Raw genomic sequence first — 23132 nt, 5'->3', positions numbered from 1 at the left:
CTAAGCGCTTGAACTAGAAACAGTCAAGTTACTTGTAGCCAACTTGCGATATGGCTCATATAAAAATATACTTTTGAGATAAATCTTCTATAATGACTGTTTTCCCCATCTCCTTTGTTATTTGCAATGGTAAATTGGCTCTTGTAAACATTTGGTTCCTTATTAAATATTTATAATTTTCATTTTTCATTTTTTTTTTGTGGTATTAAGATACAAAATACTTTAATCTTTATCCACAGTTAAAATCTTGACAACAAAAATATTTACAACTTGTTTTTCAATAAGGATTATCCTACTTAATATTCTAAAGCTTAAATATTACACATAAAACTTTCATGAAATAAAAATATCGTACATTGGTAAAAAATAACGTCATCTCAATAAAAGGAAGATTAACAGACAGTTTTGCATAAAATGAGACTAAAAAAGAACTCATAGTTAAACTGACAAATTAGGGATTTACAATTGGGGATTTTAAAAAGAGTAAACAGGATTTTTGGGTTGTGATAACAATTCATAGGCTCACCAAAGTTACTGTAGTTTAAACGTAATTTACGATTTTTATAACATTTTTTATAATTAGCAAGATAAGAGTTTATACTGGGATAAAAAATATATTGCAAAAAGAAGTAATAAATAGCAATTCCACGCTATAGTAACAATATAATATCTGTCTTGGATTTTAGTAATTTTATAAAAAGTTATTTTATGCTCACCAAGTTTTTAAACCTTATATAACAATCAACAGTGATTTGTTTTGCTATTTGTTAATCCAATCAGGTTGTTAAATATCAGCTCCTTCCTTTCTATTGGCCTATGAATTTCATTTTTTCATGTTGTTTATGTATCATGATGAAAAAATATAAATTCTAGACACTTTTAGGTCCTGAATATGCCTCCACATCAGTAGTGTCCCCTGAATAAGGATTAAAATATACTTTCCTTCATTTCACATATGAAAAAGTGTCCTCAAAGGAGAGGATTCTACTGTAATTGAAGAACATTTTCCTGACGGAGATACTTTGTAATGGTATATGTACTTGCTCAGTTTTCCAAAACATTATTGTAAGACAATCACATTGTTTACCGTTCCAACTGGCCTGTCAATTATGTTGCATTAAGAACTTAATCATGTAAATTACAGTGACATCTCAATTTTACATATACAGTAGTACTGGACCAAATGCCGTATGTAAATTGAAAGAATTCATAAAATCAAGTACGAATCAAATTTGTACTTGATAATAATTTGTACATATAAATGTGCGTACGTGATAATAGGAAGTGATACAGTAAGTATAGGACAAGTCAAGTACTGTATTAAAAATAAGCAAGAAGCTTAAACATTGATAATACCGCGCACGGCACTCCTGTATTAAATAGTTATCATGTCTACGCACAGTATAGGAGTTACTATGGTAACATCTTTGTTGAAACAAACGTTTACTGACGTAAAAACAATGCCTTCAGAGAATGTGTGTGAAACTATTCGCAAAGTCATAGCTAAACAATCTGCCCTGGAAATGAAGTGTGCGTCTAAAGCCATTTTCAGACAGACACAGAGGTTCTGGCAAAATTGCGTTAATAATACTGTTATACTTTACTGACGTGGACCATTCCTACAACGAAATATTGCGGTTATATTGCTTAATATAACACCTTTCTGTATGAATGGATCAAACATGCTGAGAGAGCAAATTGGTTGGTCTTTAAGTCATTACAGACTGAGGGCGTGCTTAATTGTTTCTAAAAAATTGCTGATGAGTAAGGAGTAATATAGCGAGAATGTGACCTGCTTTTGTTTCAGATACACTCCGGAACATACCATAACCAGAATACTGCGGTAATATTATCTTTTCATTGTCTAAAAGTCGATAAAGGTGCAGAAACGCTTATAATCCTTTGTTCCCAGCCAGACATTGCATACCTCCAACTGGAAATAATGAGCCATGGCTTTAGAGCATGATTGAGCATACCTTTGCTGTTTCCAAACAGTGTGTGGAAAAACAACAAAGATGTTTACAGTTTCTAGCAGAATATACTTAAATAAATATTATAATTTATTGTAATAAAAACAAAGTAAATGAAATTTACATTCCAAGGTTCAACCAGGGGAGTATTTTTTGTTCAAACTGCTTATTGTCAAATTTACCATCAAATACTGAAGGAGAGAGAGATAGGAAGTACCAAAAATCACTAGTTGTTTTTTACTGTTATGAACATCATATGAGAAATGAATCATGTAGACAGCAACCCTTTTTTGTTTGAACAGTCACATATTTGACTATGTCCATGAAATATGCCAGATGGTGCCACAGACCTACAAACGTTAACCTATAAATGGCAAAATATATAAGTAGGTATTTAAATTTGATGTCTGTTGTTGACATAACACACCAATTGTCGATTACTGACAACCGATTGTAAAAACAATTGAATATGCTATTTTTTATTACAGAATACAAGACTATAGTCATTTTTTAAAATATCTGTATTTTAGACAGTTATCAATAGGTTTATTTCGTTTTGACCGATTGATAGTATTAAGTCATCTGCCTTCACCTAGCTCTGGTAACCTTTATTGTTTAATGATCAGCTTTCTGGATAGATAAATGGCTCCTAAAATATATGTCTATTGTGTTTTTGTCACTTGTCATGTTGATGGCCCTAATGATATCTTAGGGAGATGCATATGTCATATAAATAATGGCTTGCATCCTCCAAAGATAAATTATTACCTTTTTGCAAGCCATCTGTGGCTAAAAGTCCCTCCTCGCCTTCTTATTTCTCAAGAGCATACATGCACATACTCAGGATTCCTTAAAGGGGAAGAATACTAAGAGAGCCAAGGTACAGCGAAGAAACTAGCTTCACTGGTGGGATCGATGAGAGCAACTCCAATAGTGTTCAGGGACTGAAGACCAACACTTTGATGGTATCTGAAGCAGGAAGATGTAGTTTTGTTTATCAGCAAAGGAATCTCCCAAGAAAAGGATTCAACTGAAACACTACCCTTCACTGGTAACTATCCTTGAATGTCCTTAGTCTCTCAATCTATTGAGTAGGAGTAAATATCGCATATATTATAAATGATAGTAGTGGTAGTAGTGTTAGAACTTACCGTTGCGTCAACGATTACTGAATCGTTTTCACCGTCTTCGGTTACGGATCCAACCGGCCCTTGCTGTGTTTTAAGGAGCTCCATGCTAGCACACACCCAAAGCAGTAACTCTTCTAGCTCCTCGGAAAAAGTTGATGTAACATGTATTTTATCCTCTAATTGAAGTCGGTATTTTGGTAGAGCGTACGTAACCTATAAAAGAAAATAAGTGCAATTTAGTTAAAAATTATCTGAAGTTCCAATTAACAGTCACTGTAGAATGATGTAATAATTAATAAAGTAAATTACGTATATTATAAACTAACACAGCCACCAACAACTTCTTACTGCATCAATGACAATGTACTGGTCAAATGCCAATTGACCACTCTAAATCACTTAGAACTTCAAATTCCATACGTTGTCAGAATGTTTTGCTAATGCTCCAAAAGATACTGAAATTAACCTGCGTACATTATAGAGGCCATTTATTCACCATATGCTTGTGAGAGTCATTGCCAGCTACTAAGGTGTTCCTTGGCTTGGGCCTATAACTAAGCACATCTCAAAATAAACCTGCTAATTTGAAAAGAAGCCACAGTTAATAATTTAATATTTCCTCATTTAATTTAATAGAACACCAAGTATGAAATTTATACTTCCATTTAACTTTAGATCCACTGCAATTCTAGGTTACAGTAGCTTGGATTACACGGCAGAGAAATCTAGATTGGACTTCAAACATAATGATGCTGCCTTTCCTTGCCACTTAATGCACACACAATCATCAAAAGAAAGTAATCCTTGCTGAGCCACTAGGGTTCGTAGGGCTTGAGCTTCACCCCAGTTTCAAGTAGCCTGAAGCGGATAAGAGTGCGATGCTTCCGCTGGGTGAGACGCTAGTCCACCGCAGGTTACTCCCAGCAGTTTGCGGTACCCATTGATACAGCTGGGTAGACTGAAGCAATGTATAAAGTGCCTTGCTCAAGGACACAAGAAAAATGCACAACGAAGAAATGAAACCCAATCATTGAGTCGTTATTTTAAAAACTATTACATTTCTTCTTACATTTCTTCATATAATTTAATACAAAGTGCATATTTTTTCACCCACTATAATTCAAATGACTGCTACCATCTCAGGATCTCACATTATGTCTGTCGTTACTACTTTGGCTAAGGGACTTGTAGCAGTCACAGTAAAGTTCTACCTTGTGGTGAATTAAGACAAAAATTTCCTAAATTGCTCAAGAGAAATGTTGCATACATGGGGCAGTTTAGGACAGTGAGCTAAACATTCCAGAGGAAGAGTAGCTTTAGAAGTAAAATTTACGGAATCAAGAAATTTGCATTGGTTCAGCGCTCATACAGTGGCTACCGTGAAGATTTACTCATTAACGATAATGTATAAATGATACATCCTTTTACAAGCAAATATATCCTAGAGGTGAAAATTGAATACAGTTAATCGTTGAATTGCAGACATAGTGAGGTCCTTTAAAACAGTATATATACTTAGATACCTATTATAATCTTAGATACTTATTATTAGTCTAGGTTGACAGATTTCATTTTCAGTAGTGATCCAAATGTCATACAGTATTCATAAATACGTCCCCAAGGAGTGACAAGCTCTGCTAAAGCAAGGGGGCTTTATAGCAGCTTTGACAAAAGATTCAACACGTCTTTAAAAAACTCTTCAACTTTAACAACTGAACTTGGTAAGTTTCATACATAATTTGTCAATTGTTGGGCATATTCGACTGGTTCATTTCATTGATTACGAATTTTGGTTGAGTATTATCTTCATTCGACTGGTTCGTTAAACAGACTTCGTTGACAACGAAAATTAAGGTTAATCTGAGTGCGTTAATCTGCGTTAATTTATCCATGTGACCAAAACAAACATGGCCGATTGGTCAGTTTAGAAACAACATTTGTTTTAACATAATTTACATTAAATTTCTGAAAATAAAAATTATAATATTTACACACATGAAGTCAAAAAATAATTGTAGCCTAACAGAATTAAAAAACTGGACGAAAACATTTCTTTTAAGAAAAATCCATACTGTCACTAGCCGAAGCAATCTTGATTACGCAGCTTGTATCGCGGTAACTGTGCAGCCATTTTGTTTTGTCGAGTATTTACAAGTTTTCTATTCGACTGGTCGTCTTCGTTAAGTAGGATTTGACCACTGCGCAGGTGGGCATGGTTTAACGAAGAACAATCAGTCGAATACGGCCAATGTCTGCTTACAATGGATGTTTCATTTGCTACAGTATTCAAACAAAATATCATGATCATTAATATTGTTTGTATGTCTGTAGCTAAAAAATATTAGTGCTTTTAAATCAGATTAACATAGATTAAAGGTATATTATCAAAGATTAGGTTAATCCAGGATTATCTACACCATGTTGATGGATGTAGTCATTTTAAAGAAATACCAACATCAGAAATTTAAAAAAATATTATGTCTGAATATGTAGCAATGTTGCAAAATATGAATATCTGACCTTTTATATTATTAAATGGTTGTAAGGAGATAAGTACTTTGAAATATTTATTCCCAACTTGATAGTACATCCATCTACAATGTCTGTATTACAATAATTTTTTTTATAGATTACATTATATTTATCTAAATCAAAATTATTTCATAAATCATTGTATCTTTGGAATACTATTTGCAGAAACACTACGCTGTAAGGCGAAAAGCGGATTGATGATGTATCTATTTCAAATTAATGTTGAAAATAACCATCTAACTCTACATACTCGGATATCTGCTAAAATACTGAATGTAAAATAGGGGACATCTCTGTAAAATGTGTGACTTAGGTCTGTGACTTAGGAACATATCCCAGAATACAACACAGGAAGTATTATTGTCTGGAGGTCTAACTAAAACATAAACTAACAAATATAATCCTTTAGGGATTTACTAATATCCTTTAAAGTCACCAAAATAGGAAACCTCCTAGGATCACATACATATAAATCGCTGTGCTATATTATGTTGACACATCTCAAACAGTTACTAAATTTAATTTCTAATCATATAATCTATTCCAAGGACACATAATGTCTTTTGTTCCTAAAAAACAAAAAACAAAAAAACAAAAAAAAAAACACAAAAAAAAAAAATTAAAGGAAAAAATTCCCCACTTCAAAACCAGAGTCCAGAGGAAAACATTTTTTTGATATGTTGTTACAACTTATTTTTCGCAGACACAAAAGGGTGTCTGACAAAAAAAACTAGAGAATAGTTAACGAGATACATATTTTTGAATATTTAAAATCTGGGTGAAAAAGTAGAAAAAATGGTGGTTTATGCTCTTTTTTTCATCAAACACCCTTTTTTTTGTCTTTGAAAAATCAGTTGTACAACATATTTCAATTTTTTTTCTCCTGTGCATCATTTCCAAGTTTTGTTCTCCAGCTTGGTGGAGCTCTTATAAGGTGATAAATGATTATTGTAATAGGAATTAGGATGGCAGCGTTGATTGATAGTCTGTTTGAAGTTGCAAGAAACGGTGCGAAAATTGAAGGATCCGGATATGACTCCTGGCCTTATGTGTCAGTACATTAATAAATAGCTGACGCTTTTGCAATCAGTTGATGTTGCACAATGCACTGTTGGCATTAATGCGTATCTAGGATTGACAAATAGCAGTTCCAAGTGACAAGAAAGGGTGTAAAATCGAATAATCCAGATTTCACTCTCGGCCACATCTGTTGGTATGGTAACCAAACAGTTGATGCGATTGCAATTAGTTATGTCATGCGACACATTTACATAGGATTAAGGGGCACCTACAATTCTACAAAAAAAAAAAAAACTAGTATTAATATGCCTTGAAAACAAGTATTTAAAAAAAAAGTTAAACTTACCTTTTGCCAAATATCATTCAAATTGTTTAAGGAACTTTTAATATCCTGGGCTTGTTTCTCAGCTACAGCGCCCGATAAAAGCAGTTTCTGGCCATTCTGTTGCAACCGCAAGCACTGTTCTTGTCGTCTGTTCAATGCTTCCTCGCGTTCCTATCAACAGGAAACAGGTCATGAATTGTTAAGTCACTAATAACAAACTTTACTTCATTCATTTGTATGATGGTTAAAAAAAAAATCCCCTCTACCCAGTCATGGTCAAAAACATATGGCTGATTAATACTCATTTCCAGGTAAAAAACATCATGACATAAGTGTTAATTACACCAATCAGTATTTTAGCACTCAACATTTCCTAAAATATTAGTTCCAAGTTTAGCACAAATGCAATTTTGTAGTCAGACCTAAAAATCATCAAAGATGTTAGTTGTGATATTAACTCAGAACGCCTACATAATACCGCCGACGACATCATATACACAACTCATTATTGAAATGAAACTCTCACTTCATTTCTCTGTGAATGGCCTTATAACTTTCCTTTTTCAGGAATTACTTCATTTATTTCCATCTCATTTGAGGGGGAAAACAGTACACTACACTCATGTACCTGTTAAGATCCAGTAAAAATATCTACTAAAATTCATTATCCTGAGAATCAGTAATATCAATTAAATATCAACAAATTTCACAATTTACAAACAGATAGTTCAGCTTAATGAAATGATAAAAGATATTTTCGAACGGAAGAGAAATACTTTTCTAAATTGGCTTATCCCTTTCAGTTCCCATGGGACAAATAATTAGCATGATAAATCTCAGAACCTTTAGTTCCAGTTCAAATCAAGAGACAGTAAATACATAAAATAAATAATTTAAATCACTGAAGATAAATATTATTATTAAGACTATTAAGGCTGGAATAGGCCTATCTTGCTGGACGGTAGGCCATGCGACATTGTTATACAACCGTTTTGCTCTTCAATATAGACTTAAAAATTTGTTGTATTTTTGTGTATTTTATATTTTCTAGGCATAAACACATTTCCTACTGACCTACCCATTTTTTGGATTTTCCGAAAACGTTGCCAACACAAGAATTTGTTTTTTTTTTTGCCTCACACAGTAAAAAAATAAGATAGATAAAAATTTAAAAATGCTATAAACAAATACTGTAATGTAATAAAAGTAAAATTCATTCAAGAGGCCTACAGACAGAGATAAAAAAAAAACAAAAAACACTACAATAACAAAGCAAGAAACGTTAATTTAGATTGCTTTAAGACTGTCTCTTATACACATCTAGATGTGTATAAGAGACAGATTTATGGGCAGATGCGTGCAGAACATCTCAAAATATACCTTGGATAGCCAGTATCCCAAACAGCAAAAAGATAAATGACATGGCAATTATTAAATATAACCCAAATAAGAAACTCTATTTAAATATAAAACAAGAAAAAAAAAATGAACCAAAACTAAAATAAAAATGAAAGGACCACTCCGAGATTATGCAACTAAAGAAACAACTGAACGTGATCACATGCAACATGCAACCCATGATGCGGCCCTCTCCCCCTAAATCTGCCAATGTTAGTAATTAACAATTTACATTAACTAAATATACCTTAACAACCTGTAGCTTTGTCTTGAGTGCATCAATGTTTCCAGGGAGTGGAGGGGGAGAGGATGCAAGTTTTTCCAACTCTTCAGTAAACTGGATTATCTCCATCAATTCTTCTTGGTATTCATCCATTTTGTTAGTAGTTTCTTCAAATCTGTTTTTAACAAGAAAAAAGTTCATTGTTATCTAAATTTACTTAGTCACTTTGCTACTTTTGTTATTTTCACACCTGTTGAAGTCTTAGATATTTGTGTATTACGAATGTATTGTTATTTTATAATGGGTCAGTTCACATTATTCACGACAATACAAACTGACTGACTATGAAGTTAACAGTATACCAGACAATATTCATTAACTTGCCATCATATCCTCCAAAACTCAAATCCTAAGCCTCTCTTGTAAGAAACTAAAATTGATTATATATTTATTTAAACCTCAATTAATGTCAAGATTAGCTGGATAAGTTTAAAGAAAAGAAAACTCTACCAACCAGACACAAAAACCGAGTTACCAACCAATAATATATAGCATAAATTTAAGATAAAAAGTTTGGTTTTTCGTGTCAACACAAACGAGCGCTGAGGTAGGCCACAGTGAATGGCCAAAAACTACATAGTAAGAAATTTCCCTTGTGTTCAGACCAAAAGCTTAACTTGGGATATTTATTATGTGAACACCAAGCAGACACAGATGAGCTATTATTCCAAAATATATACTGTACGTAGTTTGAAGACAGCTTTCTGATAGCTTGCAGTTTAAGGATAGTATATGGTTTAGTTTTCTTTTCCCTTTTCATATTCTTTAAGCGCTTTGACACAAATGTTAAGGCGCTATACAAGTCCATTTCCATCATCCTTTTATTCTGATTGAAATGATCTGTGTTTCAATACCTCTTTTTGCATTTCGCTTAAGTCCTTGAGCGAAGCACTATCTGCATTGCTACTCTCCACCCAGGAAATAAATGGGTACACAAGGAGGTTCGAGTGCAAAATGCGCTGACATACTTCATGCAGCAAACTTTGGAATATCCCCCATAGGCATCATTCCAATGACCGGGGTAATGTGGAAAAGTGCTCTGAGACTTGGGCCCCTCTCCAACTTGGGTTTTTTTCAGCATACGAGTTAGAAGAGTTTGCAGATTTGCTAACTCGGCAAAAACTCATAGAATGATCAGGAAGCTCAGGGAGAACTCGTACCTACTTATAACGGCCCTAAACTTGTGGCGCTAATTTTCAACATGTTTAAAATTAGTGCTGCGAGTTGACAACTTGTAGTGAACTTGAAGGACTCGTAGGTAACTCGTAGAGTACTCGGGGTACACCTACCTAACTCGTACACTACTCGGGATACTCGTTGGCAGTTTTGTAATCCATGAGTTTGATGCGAGCACCCCGAAACAGGTACAAGTTAAGTACGAGTGCACCGAGTTGGTTACGATTACCAGGAACATTTGATCGGAATGCTCGTACCTAACTCGTATCTAATTCTGTAAAGCTTGTAATATACTCGGTGCTTCGCTCGGCATAAACTCGTAACCAACTTGTAAGGTTGTACCTCACTCGTAGCTTACATGTAGTAAGCTCGTAGGTCCTTTCCCAAGCGAATCAAATCACAGGTTTCACAAGTTTTTAACTCAGAGAACTTGTGCGATCCTTGGATGAAATCAACCTAGGTGGGAGAGGGGCTAGTTGTATAGAGTACTATATAAAAACCTACATATTATTATTGGAACTCTCTACCTGTGATTTGCTATGATACAGCTATATTTACATCTGGATGAACTATGAGTTGCTGTTTTTACATCGGGATGGACTATGACATGTACTCATCAAACAGTAAAAGATCAACCTTTATCCTGACTGTACCTCACTTTCTAGAAGGCAAATTCAGAGCAGAGCACCCCCTCCAGAACTTGCTTCTCTTTAAAGGATGCAACAAGTTCAATTCGGATCATCCTCCAGAACACACTTCTCTTCCAAGGAAAGTACGGAAAACCTTCCAATAAATATATATTTTTATATCTAGAAAGCACCTTTAGAACAGACAATATGCCTCCTTTAATTAACAGAACTTCCTACAAACCTCAGCGCATGCAACTTTATCAGAAGTTACATTGATGTCCTGGAGACTACCCCAGAGTAGACCAGTTATCTCTTTTGACTAAGATTACTTCTAATTCCAAGAAGAGGTAACTTAACTCAGATCACCACAATACAGTAATTTAATAAACTTACTTCTCTTTCCAGGAGGCAACCTCAGTGCAGACCACTCTCCATCTTACATTCAAGTGGTCTAACTTCTCCTGCAGCATGTTTCCATCAACTGCTGGTAAGCCTTGAATCACAAGTGTTCCAGTATGGTTCAAACTAGTGACTGTCTGCTGGTGTCTTGCGATGCCATCTTCAAGAACCTTTTAAAATAAAAGAGAAATCAATTGTTTATTCATATGATGAGGATGATGATGAAGATGATGACGACGATAATAATAATAAAGTATTTATATTGCACATGACACTTTAACAAGTCCTCTGTATCTGATTTAAATCATATTCATGTTTGTAGCCTGAACCTGTCTCTTATACACATCTGGTACACAAGGAGGTTCGAGTGCAAAATGCGCTGACATACTTCATGCAGCAAACTTTGGAATATCCCCCATAGGCATCATTCCAATGACCGGGGTAATGTGGAAAAGTGCTCTGAGACTTGGGCCCCTCTCCAACTTGGGTTTTTTTCAGCATACGAGTTAGAAGAGTTTGCAGATTTGCTAACTCGGCAAAAACTCATAGAATGATCAGGAAGCTCAGGGAGAACTCGTACCTACTTATAACGGCCCTAAACTTGTGGCGCTAATTTTCAACATGTTTAAAATTAGTGCTACGAATGACTGGTTTGACTTGTCTAGATGTGTATAAGAGACAGACAACATAGAGAATTCTGAAAAGAATTTTTTTTGTTGAAAATGTCACGATGTTGTGATTGAGTTGCTTTAATCATCATCAGGATATGTAATATGATAGTGTCTGTTTATTGAAACAGACACTTCTAAAAATAATAGATTTCTATGAAAATCTTTAATGTACCAAATTCTATGAGAAAAAGAATATATTTCAAAAAACTAATTTATTACTTGGCTGTAAACTAAATTGAATTGATGTATTTGGTATCATTTATTACATTAGTTATTGAAGTACTAAGATGCGATTTAAATTTCAAATTACAATATATCAAATAAAGGCATTAGAGCACTTTGAAATAAGACACACAAAACATATTTTAATTATATTTCCTTTAAATTACATACAAAGGTTGACCAAAATACATATACAGTAGACAAACCATTCAAGTCTGGAATCAGGAAATACAAATCAGAAAGCAATTATTGGCACAATTATTATTAAAACAAGACCACAAAATATGGTCAAATATGTATACAAATGAAAAATCCATTATCCTCAGCTTGTGATACTTTGCATATTTAAGTATACAATATTAATAAATTTAATGTAATTGTAAGATGAGAAATTTGGTTTTCAGGGATTTTCCACATTTTCTCTACATATATTAATATATTGTTTTCGTTGTTGTGCTTTGTTTTATCTGTGCAAAATTTAGGTTTAGTTTTACTCCGTCAAATAATACCAATGGAAATGTTCATCTTCATTAGTTGAAAAATGAAACAAATTATTTCTCACTGGAAAGACAACTCATTTTGAAATTTCCCTGCTCATGTTTGACAAGTGATTGAATTTATGAACACTAAAAAAAAACAAAAACATTATGATGTTGGATGTTCACTAAGAAAAAGCCTAGGTGTCAATGCCAATGGATAAAGTCGCAGGTACAGTACAACATATTTATAACATCACTTAATGGGCAATTACAGCGAATATCAAAGCATTGTACCACAGCACTGCAACTCGATCCGATTTCATTCTGTGAGCACCACCATTCTCTAGAACACGCATGATGGAGCATGTGCACACGTTCTTCTACGTACTATGCTCATTGCCTTCTCGTTTTCTGACCAATTGCTATCATAAATTTGTCTATCAATCATCATTATACACATTACTCCACATTTAATGACTATGTGATCTAAAAATAATTGTCTGGAAACATAACAAACAACATTGATGAGAAGGAGTGCATAAGAAAATTGATCATAAAAGCAACAGTAATTTGTCTTTTACCTTTAGTCATAAATTCTGAAAATCAAATTAGCAATATAATCTATGTATGATTTGAGACCTCTGGATTAACTTGCCCAATGCTTTTAGAATCTATTAATTTACCATATCAATTCATTAAAATTAGTAAGAGTATTATTTATGCATTTAGCAACTTAGTAAATTATTTCAATTAATTTTGTTTTTTTTAAGGGTATAAAAATGTACATGTTTTAGTAATGCTTTTATCTTTATGAATCACCATTATTTAATTATGTAAGAGAAACCCAAGCTGACAAGCTTTGATAAGCTGTTTTAGTTTTCTATCTTGCTTATTACTTTAAACTGATTTATGTTACTTTTATTTCCTCACAGAAATTGGCAAATAAAAAAAGAAGCAGGGGTTTGTGCTTACTGTGGTTTTTCTTAACTGGCCAATTGGACCCGTAAATCAACTGGTCGTCACTCATTCACATACTCTTTCTATAACACAACCCTCCCCCCACCCCCGCGAAAGAGTATACAAAATAAAACAAGGATTTTTGATATTTTTACAGTCACTCGTCGCAAAAGTCCATTTTTAGTTATTAATGCTGGGTTAAACAGTAAAATAAGAGCATTAATATAGTAAAAGAATCATTTAAATCCAACATTTCGTTATGAAACTACAGTAATTTAAACATAAGCTGTTTAAAGTACAATATTTGAGAAATCAGCCTTCTTTACTATATTGGCATTGCTTAGGCAGAAACCACCACCAAATAGCTAAAAATTGCCGTTTTAACATTGAAAATGAGAAAAATAGCATGATGTACAGATATATAAAGGTTAGTTTAATGACATTCCAGCATATATTTTGGCCATTATCTCCGAAACAGGATTTGCGACGAATGACTGGTTTGACTTGTCTTTGCCACACACAAGATTGCACATGCCTATACTGTCAACACCCTACCCTCTAGTGTGCGCATTTGCACACTAGTGAAAATTTTGGAAATTATGAATGGTTTCTTTCTATCCAAGGTTTTATTTGACTTTTAGCCTTTTCCCAGATTTAATGACACTTTCTACTTAAAAGAATCCTTACTAATTTTCTTAAGTAAAAAAAAAATGTTATCTTCCTTAATTTAATCAATTTTTCATGTAAAACTTCAATTTCAGTGTATTGCAAATTGCAATAAAGTTTATTTGCATGTTTTATAAACATCCAAAAATGAGTCAGACTGCATCAGACGGATTTAAAGAAAATATGGAAAGTAATTATTAGTCCCACTAGAAAAAAATCCTTCCAGATATAAGGTATTTAATTTATCAAAGTAGTGGATCTTAATGTATTCCCAAGTCTTCAGTTTGCCATTTTACAATATCTTAGACCTTCTGTGTACATCAAATCCATGTTTTTATTTAATTTATTTATTTACAATTATAACAAAAAATGAATAGAAAATTTAATAAGTGAACTTAATAATACTAATTATGTTTTGATAACAATTTGTTTCAACATTAATGTATTCCTTCGCATTTATATAAAATTAATATAATTTTGATACAGAACAATAAATTTAATATTATTCAGAGGTTTTTAAAATGTTAAAAATTGGATGTCTATTAAAACATACTAAAAGAATTAAGCATGCAACAAAAAATATGATTTGATGAAATGTATCATCACTTCACTTTTGAATATTTCAGAACAGGTGTATGTATGTATAATTACATGTATGAATTATTCCAGTAATCTTAATGCATGTGAAATGACAGAGCAGAGAAGGTATTTATTTATAGAGAGAATGCAATGTCTTATAACATCTATAATGGGAAACCTAAAGGAAATGAAAAACAAATGTGACTCGATATTAAGGTTGGAAATATTAATATCATTTTAAAGCCAGTAAACGAAATACCAAGGATGTATATTATTGTAAATTACCAAATGTTCTGATTTAAATAAATATACTCTACATTTGTATTTTTCTTCATGACATTTTAAATGCTAAAATATTTTCTGAAGCCTAAAGTTTCCATTGATTCTAAACAGCATGTATATAACTGTTATTGGATGAGCTAAATGTATATTACTCTCTAATGCCCTACCTACATAGCAATAACTACATAATCACCGTAATAAATCGCAATGAGGAAAGCAATTGACATTTTATAGGGCGCCAAGAAGCATTCACAGACCAGCCTTTCTTGCAGGCTTCCTGGCAGCGTGTTCACCTGTATTGTTGTTTCAGATGAGTGGTGGTCCCGAGTGGAAACCAATTAGATTCTACCTGATTGCCCCGGTTCAATCGATGGTATTGAATTTTTAAGACAATTTACAGTGGTTGTTAATTATTTATTAATTATGTTTACAATCTTATGATTCCAAGAAACTAATTATGCAGGATTTTTGTGCATTGTTTTTATGTGGCCAGAATTTATTGTTCATTACACTTTACATAACACACATAATACCATTATACTGTATAGTACATAATATGTAGATAAATAATGAAACTAGTGAGATATTTGCACTACTCCATCAAGCTGCTTTTCTCAGAGAAGTTATAACTGCTATAAATATTTGGACTGTTGGTAAAGTGTACGTCATTAGGGCACAAGTGCTGGTTAAAGAATCTTTCCAGTGTATTGACCAATTTACCACCAGAGATGGTGCTGAACATCAACTGTTGTGAGTACACAGGGGGCATATCTGGAATTTTCTAGGTACTTAACTATAGTAGGACGAATATTTAACTTTACTTATACTAATCTGACCCCCTTCTCAATCAATTTACTGTTGATTTAGAGAATTTTGAATTATTATGACATACTTCAAGTTATTGTAATACCCCAGAGAACAGTTGTTTAATTATTATAAATAAATTATGTCCAATGGGAAAATAAATGTGTTGGAAAAAGGTTATTAGAATGACCAATTCACATGAACATTGCCTTGGTTTGATAAGATATGAATCAAACTGCTTAATCATAATTTCATTTGAATTAACTTATGTCATATTTTTGTCAGCCTACATTCACACTATAATTAAATGTAAAAAGCATGACATTTTTGCCTGTCTTGACTGGTGGTAATCTAATTAAGTAAATGCCAACTGTTAAAATACACACACAATTTTCGTAAATATATTTAAGGGTCATGATCTGTTATGCTTGGTGAAACTAAATCTATTATGGAGTGAAGATATTGCAAGGTGGTCAAGATGCTAGCTTCCAATCCTAAAGTCCTGGGTTCAACCTATATACAATTCTTGAAGCATACAAGGATTTAAATTTGTTTTTCACAGACTACATTTGTGACTTAATTTTGGAGAAAAGGTCAATAAGTTCATTGAGGTCAAGTACAAAACATAACTCATATTATGAAAAAGTTGGCTGTGTACGGCAAATGAATTTCCAAATATCGGCTACTTCAGAGATCTTATTTAAATTGCAACTGAAAGTTCTCTTGTTTTAATCAGTTGAACCTCAAATGTCAGATTAATGTAATAGTTGATAGTTGTAATGATGACTCATAAAATGTTATTTTAGGAAAAGGAAAGATCTTGTTTCCTTTAAATGTAGAAGGTCTAGAGGGGTATTCTATAAAGAGGTTTTATTATTTTTTTCTTTTTCACAACCAAAAAAACTTTACTTTCCAACCCTTTATGGCTAAAAACAGGATCCCAAATTATTATCGTTCAATAAATAATCTTATCTGAGAAAATAATCTTTCAATGAAATAATCAATATAGAGAAGATATTCATCTTAGTTCCAAGTGGAACCTGTTGATGAAAGGTTTCTTTCTTGTTGAACCAAAGGGATGGTATACTGGCTCCTCTCCTAGCCAGTGAAAATACAGTATCAGCAAATCACGATCAAAACGAAAAGTATAATTTCATTAAAAACAATCAATACAATTCTGGTTTTAGTGATTTACCTAAATTAAAAAAAATATAGTACTTTGTTTTATCAGACTTGTCTAAAACAAGGATAAACATTCATTGAGTATATAAAATGATGATTGTTTATACTATAGTTAAACTATAATGCCCTTGCTGGAACATGTGTATAAATATAGATTGCAAATGATATAGGAAATTGCTATATTCTACAGATGAGAAAGAAGGTTTATGCAATGTTTCTGAAGACAAATAGATATCTTTAAAATTTAAAGATATTCTCAACACTTGACAGTTTTTTTTTTTTCAGAAGCTATCCATGTGGTGATTGCAAATGGACACTAAAATATTAGGAAATGGCTTTAATTAACAAGAGAGGTTGGAGGCATTTCGATAATAGGTAGGAAAAAGAATTGACATTGGAATTATCATTATAGATGGCAAGAGAGGTTTAAGAAATGCCCATAATCTTTATTAGCAAAAGAAACAGGAAATAGCTAAAAATAATAAAGATAGCAAAAGGTTTTCTAAGAAATGTCTATTAATATAGACATCAAGAAGGTAAGAAAATGACTGTTGGTGTAGCATTAGCGATCACTATACAGTAGGTAACAAGGGAGACTTGCCCTCCCTTGCTCTTCCTTTCATCCTTCTTACTTAAACCTGCCTTATTTATACTTACAGGCTCTTTTTTTTTCGTTTCGGTGATGATTAGTTCCCCATCAGAGTTTTTGCATTCCCTCACAATAGCCTCAGCCTCCGTCAACCAACTTGCAAGGCTTTGCAAATCAGAATGCAGTTGCCGCCACTGGACGATATTTACCTCGAAGTTGCTACAAAGAAAAATAATTTTTTTTTTGTTAATTGTATATAGGGCACATGGTCTATTATCTATTTTGCACACCGTGAAATTACTCATCCTTTTTTTTAAAAGAATCTTTGAATTTCAATGCATAGACGACTAAAACTGTTCACTGGATCCATATTTGGAAAATAACAAAAAGTGCAACTTCTCTGCTCCCTATATCAATGCTACTATGCAAATGTACTTAACCAAAGTCCTTCAATGTTGCAACAACATACCAGGACCCCAGAGATACTCCTGAATGGAAAGAGGAAACATAGGTAAAGTTCCATACCCAAAGACACAAGAGAGAAGTTGTCTCAGACTAGGTTAAGCGTGAACACATCTGCCCCCACCAAACTGCTCCCCTTTTCACTTACTCTTCTTATTTTTCAAAACATATTTAATAGTAGAATGACCCTTCCAACTTATCCTAGAAGGTTGGCTAGTACCCAGGACTCTTATAAATAAATGAAATAATGAAACTTAATAAATTAATTTTCACATTACCAAGGCTTATACTGTAGAGTAGAGTTGTTTAGTCTTAAAACAAAAACAAACTGTGCCTGTCACAGGACTTGAGCCCAGAGCTAGGATTGGAAAGCAAGCACATTAACACCTTTACCATGTTGCATGAGCTCTCCATCTGGTGGGACTGCTTTCCAAATATTATTTTCCAAGTGTTGTGTCTGTTGTACGTGTTGTGTTTTGCTTCTGTTAGTTATTTTGACAATACAGTTGTGGCGCCCATGATTTCTGTTTAATGCTGTATTACATTCTGCCTTTAGTTTTCGCCCTGAACTATGAGATTTGGTGTGCTTTTATAACCGCAAGGAAAAGGCGTAGTATGAATACATTCCACTGTCTGTCCTATTAGTTATTGTTACTCCAATTACGTCTTTGTTGATTTTATATCGTTATTCACATAAATTGATATTATTAATGTATTAGATATGTATAGTATGCATATATCCATATCAATAACCAAGGTATTTAAAAAAAAATAAATAAAAATAAATAAAATCAGTTTTTAAACTGATAGTTTGATTACTTTATACATGACAGATCAATACAATTATAAATAAATTCAACAGAACCATCCACAGCTTGTTTCTAGCATAATTATATCAACTGCTTTATGGCCACTGTCATCTTCAAACTCAGAGACTCATCAAACCCATCTAGTATTTTCATGGAGAAATCAATTACTTGCTGTGAAGAATGAAATCAGAATTGTTTTCTTATCACATGACCCATGTCACCTGACCTAAATGATTATTCTGCCGTCCAATCATTTGATTTGTTAATTGATTGACAAATGAACTGGGTAATAACTTAGCTTAATCTACTGGATTTCAAGTCTACTCAGGCAAACTAAAATACAGATTTAAGGGATAAAATAACTATTTAATCTACCATAAAAACATCTACAGATGCCAACATTAACATGATGATTGAGTAAGCCAAGAATTATGAGTATGTAAATATACATAAAAACATTTTGGATATTACTAACAATTTTATATTGTACAGTAAAGTACTATACTTTTTATAGGTCGATCGAAAATCGTACAACCGCCGTCGGCCGACGAATCTCACTCCGCTCCCTGTGAGCGCTAGACGACGCGACGCATTCTGCTGATTGTCGGTGGCAGCCTGGACGGATCGTCAATAAATGATCAGTTGCGCGCGCGCCATTGGCTTGCGTTCTCCATAGAATCGAGTGCCCAGCTTCAGAACACGGAGGCCAGTGTATACTGGCTGTCTCTTATACACATCTAGATGTGTATAAGAGACAGAATCAACCATTCACCATCTCTTGGTCTATCATCACCAAAGCCCAGGCATTCAACAACAAGACGAAACGATGCGACCTATGTATATCAGAGAAGCTTGCCATCATCAACGCGGGAAGGACGGGACTCCTAAACAGAAGGTCAGAACTTGTATCGAAATGCCGCCACGAAAACAAGCACTACCTCCGAACAGCTACACCGACGTCCGCAATAACCTAACTTCATACTACGTCCGCACAAGCAAGTCACATCACCACACAACGTTCACCTTTCATCAGTTGCCTGACGATCGCAATAGCGTGAAACTCCGAGTAGCAACATTCTGTTCCAGCGACCTCCAGTTCTATATATATATATATATATATATAGTAATGTTTGTGCACTTTGCATATTTTATTGTATTAAACTACTTTACACAGATAGTTAATTTATTACAAGAGAGATAAAGTTTCCAAACAAGGCTTCATATTAGCTTTTGTCCCAACTTTAACAAATTTAATTGGATGGTCCACAAATTCTATACCTCATAAATATTAATTAGGTATTAATAACAACATTTCACTCTTCAATTCCACATAGTAAAGGCATGTGCTGGTTTCTACTAACTTTGTTGTTGAATGATTGGACCATGGACATATCTCCCAGCCCAACACTTTGGGTAGTACAATTTAGAGGAATAGCATAGTGGTTAAGATGCTTACCTTCCAATCACAGGGTCAAAGGTTCAATTCCTGTCAGTGTTGCAGGAATTTTTCCCATGACCAAACAACTCCACTCTCTAAAATTCATATTGAGATTTAGTTTATGTAAAGCATCATGTGTGTATGTTTGTCTTGTGAAAAGGATTGTCACCTACAAAGTATACAGTGATAACATTCACTATTGCTAATCCTTGGTGCATGTGTTATGTGCCTAAATAAAATTTTTAAAAATAAATAAAAAACCATGTTTTTTTTTTATACTATTCATCAGATTACCCTTTCCCCTAAGTTTTTTAATATTCAGTCATATGTTTCTTATAGCTGTTCTTAATTACTTCTACAAACATCCATTTAGTGTCTTGGAATATTCATTTCTACAACATAATATTTTTCTTCCTCTCCTAAGGCCTGGCTTTAATAAATGTTGTTGTTGCAAATACATTTGGTTCTAAAGGTTAAGAAACCTATTATTAGGTATAAAAAGTACAGAAGCTTGTTAATGCGATCTACTGTTCAAATAATGCATTTATCAGATAAATAACACCTATTGTGATAAATAATAACAGGTTTGTTGCACTGTACAACATTCAGATATCCTGAAAAAAAGTGTTGCATTGTTGTGAACGTCTTGACGTTTGAAATATGCTGCTATTATCTTTGGTTCACGTTTTCTTTACTGCCATTTGTTTTTACAACATTTGAATTAAACTTAATGATGCATTTATGTAACAAAAAAATAAATATAACAAGTCATCGATTACAGAAAGAAAAACACATCATCATGCCATATCTGAAGTTTTTAATTTAACACGTTGAATGCCAGACCGTTTTTTTAAATTTTTGCTTTTAACATTTTTTCAAATGATATATCATCAAAATGTGTCTAGTGACTAATGAAAAAAATTAAATGAAGAAATGGAAAGAAAATATCTGAAAAATAATGACAATAAATTTGATTCAAAACAATTAATATAGATTTAAAAAAAAAACTTATAAATATATTACCTTTCTCTGTCTTTAAAGTCATTTTCAACTTGGCTCAGTTGGCCTTTCATACGCTCCATATTGGCTTCTAATCGTTTCTTTTGCTCAGCAGTAGTTCCACACAGGACAGCATGCTGTTCTGCACTCACGCCCTCAACATTGGCAGTCAGTGTATCAAGAGCTTCCTTTATAGCCTGCCAAAGAAAACAGTAAACATTATGGTTTTAAAAAAATCTGATTTCTTCATAGACAATAGACGTTAATATACCATGTTTTAAATGGATATTAAAAACTTTGCTCTTTAGTGCATTAAAATTTCAACTTCGACCAAATACATTACCACTAAATTTCAGAACATCAAGATGGTTCACAAATAACAACGAAATATATACCCTATGCAAGTTAAATTCAGACAAAAATATTGGCCATTTCTTCTTAGTCTGCCCAGCATTACAAAATATACACACTGATAGAATTTCTAAATTGCAAATAACATTAGTTGAAAACATAGAATTATAATCAATTTATTATTGCAAACGATGACCTAAAAGTACATATTTTGGGTTGTTCATTGTTGCTACTTTAGCGGAAAGTATGAAAATATCTTCGACAACTTTTTCGAAAGATATACCAAATAAGTATGGAAATTTCGTAGTGAGATTTTGAATTCCATGCTCTGACTATAATACTATACAGTCCATCTCTGCTTTTCAATTTCATTTTACCTTTCATGCTGTTTTGATTGTTTGGGGAGGGAAGAAGAGTACTTAGAATATTGTTTCTGAAAATAAGGCGTAAAGTTTTGTTCACTTTATTTGTGGTAGGGATAACATTTGAATTTTCAGGGAAGGAGGGGAAGGGAGGAAGGGATTAATTTAACCCATTAGCGCCTATAGTTGTAATGTATTGTAGCCAATTACTCCCTAGAGAGTTTGCTGTATACGAAATTAGATTCTACTACAAATAAACTGTAATAAATTTTTTATTGTTGAAAATGTTCCATTACAAGTTGATTTTATTTTGATGCATATTAAATAAGCGTTCCAGTGATACAAAATATTTTGATCTTTGACTATGAAATTGTGACCTTTGACCTATCATAATTATCATCCAAAATTTGCAATTTTCTTTGAATTAATAATTATATATGATTTTGAATTTGCATACTTTACTAAATTGTATAATTATTTTATTGAGTGACATCAGTTAACTAAACCTTTGACATTGATATATTGACCTATTCAACTTGTATATGACCTTTATTGGTTTTTACTAAAAAAAAAATTATTATCATGTCCCTTTTCTAAACTTTGCATAAATAAAAGCCTATAATTATATAATATTATAGGGTGATAATAACTGATGTTTTTTATATGGCCTAATTCCCAAATTTCCATCACTTTCATATATAATTTTCGGTGCAAAACTAGGAGTTTGTTGATGAATAAACAAGTAGCCTTCTTGATTGCGAGTGTGGTGCAAAAAGTGGTACTGAAGCCCGAAAGCACCGCGCTGTCATAAACATCTATCTAAGAATAGAGCTTTTGTAAGGTGTTATTACTTACGTACGTACGAGTACGAGGCCAGCCTAAGTAAGTGTTTTGTACAAAGTATGCATTGGCCTAGGCATGTAAATAATAGTTACGAAATGGATGGTGGTGTGTCAAAATAATAATTTCAAACCTTCAAAACATTTATTGTATTATCAATATTAACCGTACGTAAAGAGGACACGAGCTCTGTTTACAATCACCATCGCTAGCCTAAGCCTAACCTATACCTGCCTGCTGTGCGAATGCCAGTAAATAAGAGTTTATATATACTATAATACTACAATTTTATGACCATATATTTTATTGTTTGGGTGACCTATAATATTACTAGCCTACGAAACAGCGATGTCGCTGTCGGTAGACAAATCTAAGGTCAATTTATCATTGAAAAAGTCTTCCCTTTCTAAGACGTTCAGTGCTTGCTGTGGCGTCATTTGTTGTGCAAAGTCAAGCGATTCTAAACTTCGCTTCTTCTCAACTTTTTGACCTTTGAACGCAAAGTACGTCATTTTTGCAAATAGAAACCTCATTAATGATGAGATATTCTGAAAAGGGATTTCCCAAAGTTTATGTAG

General features: G+C 33.1%; 1 protein-coding gene across 10 annotated transcripts in view; it reads right to left on the bottom strand.

Annotated features, from left to right (window-relative positions):
• The window catches only part of LOC117123299 (dystrophin-like), a 271629-nt gene that overhangs the window by 100612 nt on the left and 147885 nt on the right, over positions 1-23132 (bottom strand). For all 10 annotated transcript variants that reach the window (XM_033269187.1, XM_033269186.1, XM_033269185.1 and 7 more), the window contains 6 exons: positions 21026-21198; positions 17362-17512; positions 10857-11032; positions 8623-8773; positions 6999-7148; positions 3122-3313 (listed from right to left, as the gene is read on the bottom strand). In XM_033269187.1, the coding sequence (XP_033125078.1) occupies positions 3122-3313; positions 6999-7148; positions 8623-8773; positions 10857-11032; positions 17362-17512; positions 21026-21198 (993 nt within the window). The remainder of the gene's footprint in view (positions 1-3121; positions 3314-6998; positions 7149-8622; positions 8774-10856; positions 11033-17361; positions 17513-21025; positions 21199-23132) is intronic.

Source organism: Anneissia japonica, unplaced genomic scaffold, assembly GCF_011630105.1.
Source record: "Anneissia japonica isolate Jap-2015-1 unplaced genomic scaffold, ASM1163010v1 scaffold287741_len385558_cov193, whole genome shotgun sequence".
In the NCBI taxonomy this organism is placed as follows: Eukaryota; Metazoa; Echinodermata; class Crinoidea; order Comatulida; family Comatulidae; genus Anneissia; species Anneissia japonica.
Note: the sequence above shows the minus strand (reverse complement) of the source record. Positions and strands in the feature narration are given on the sequence as shown.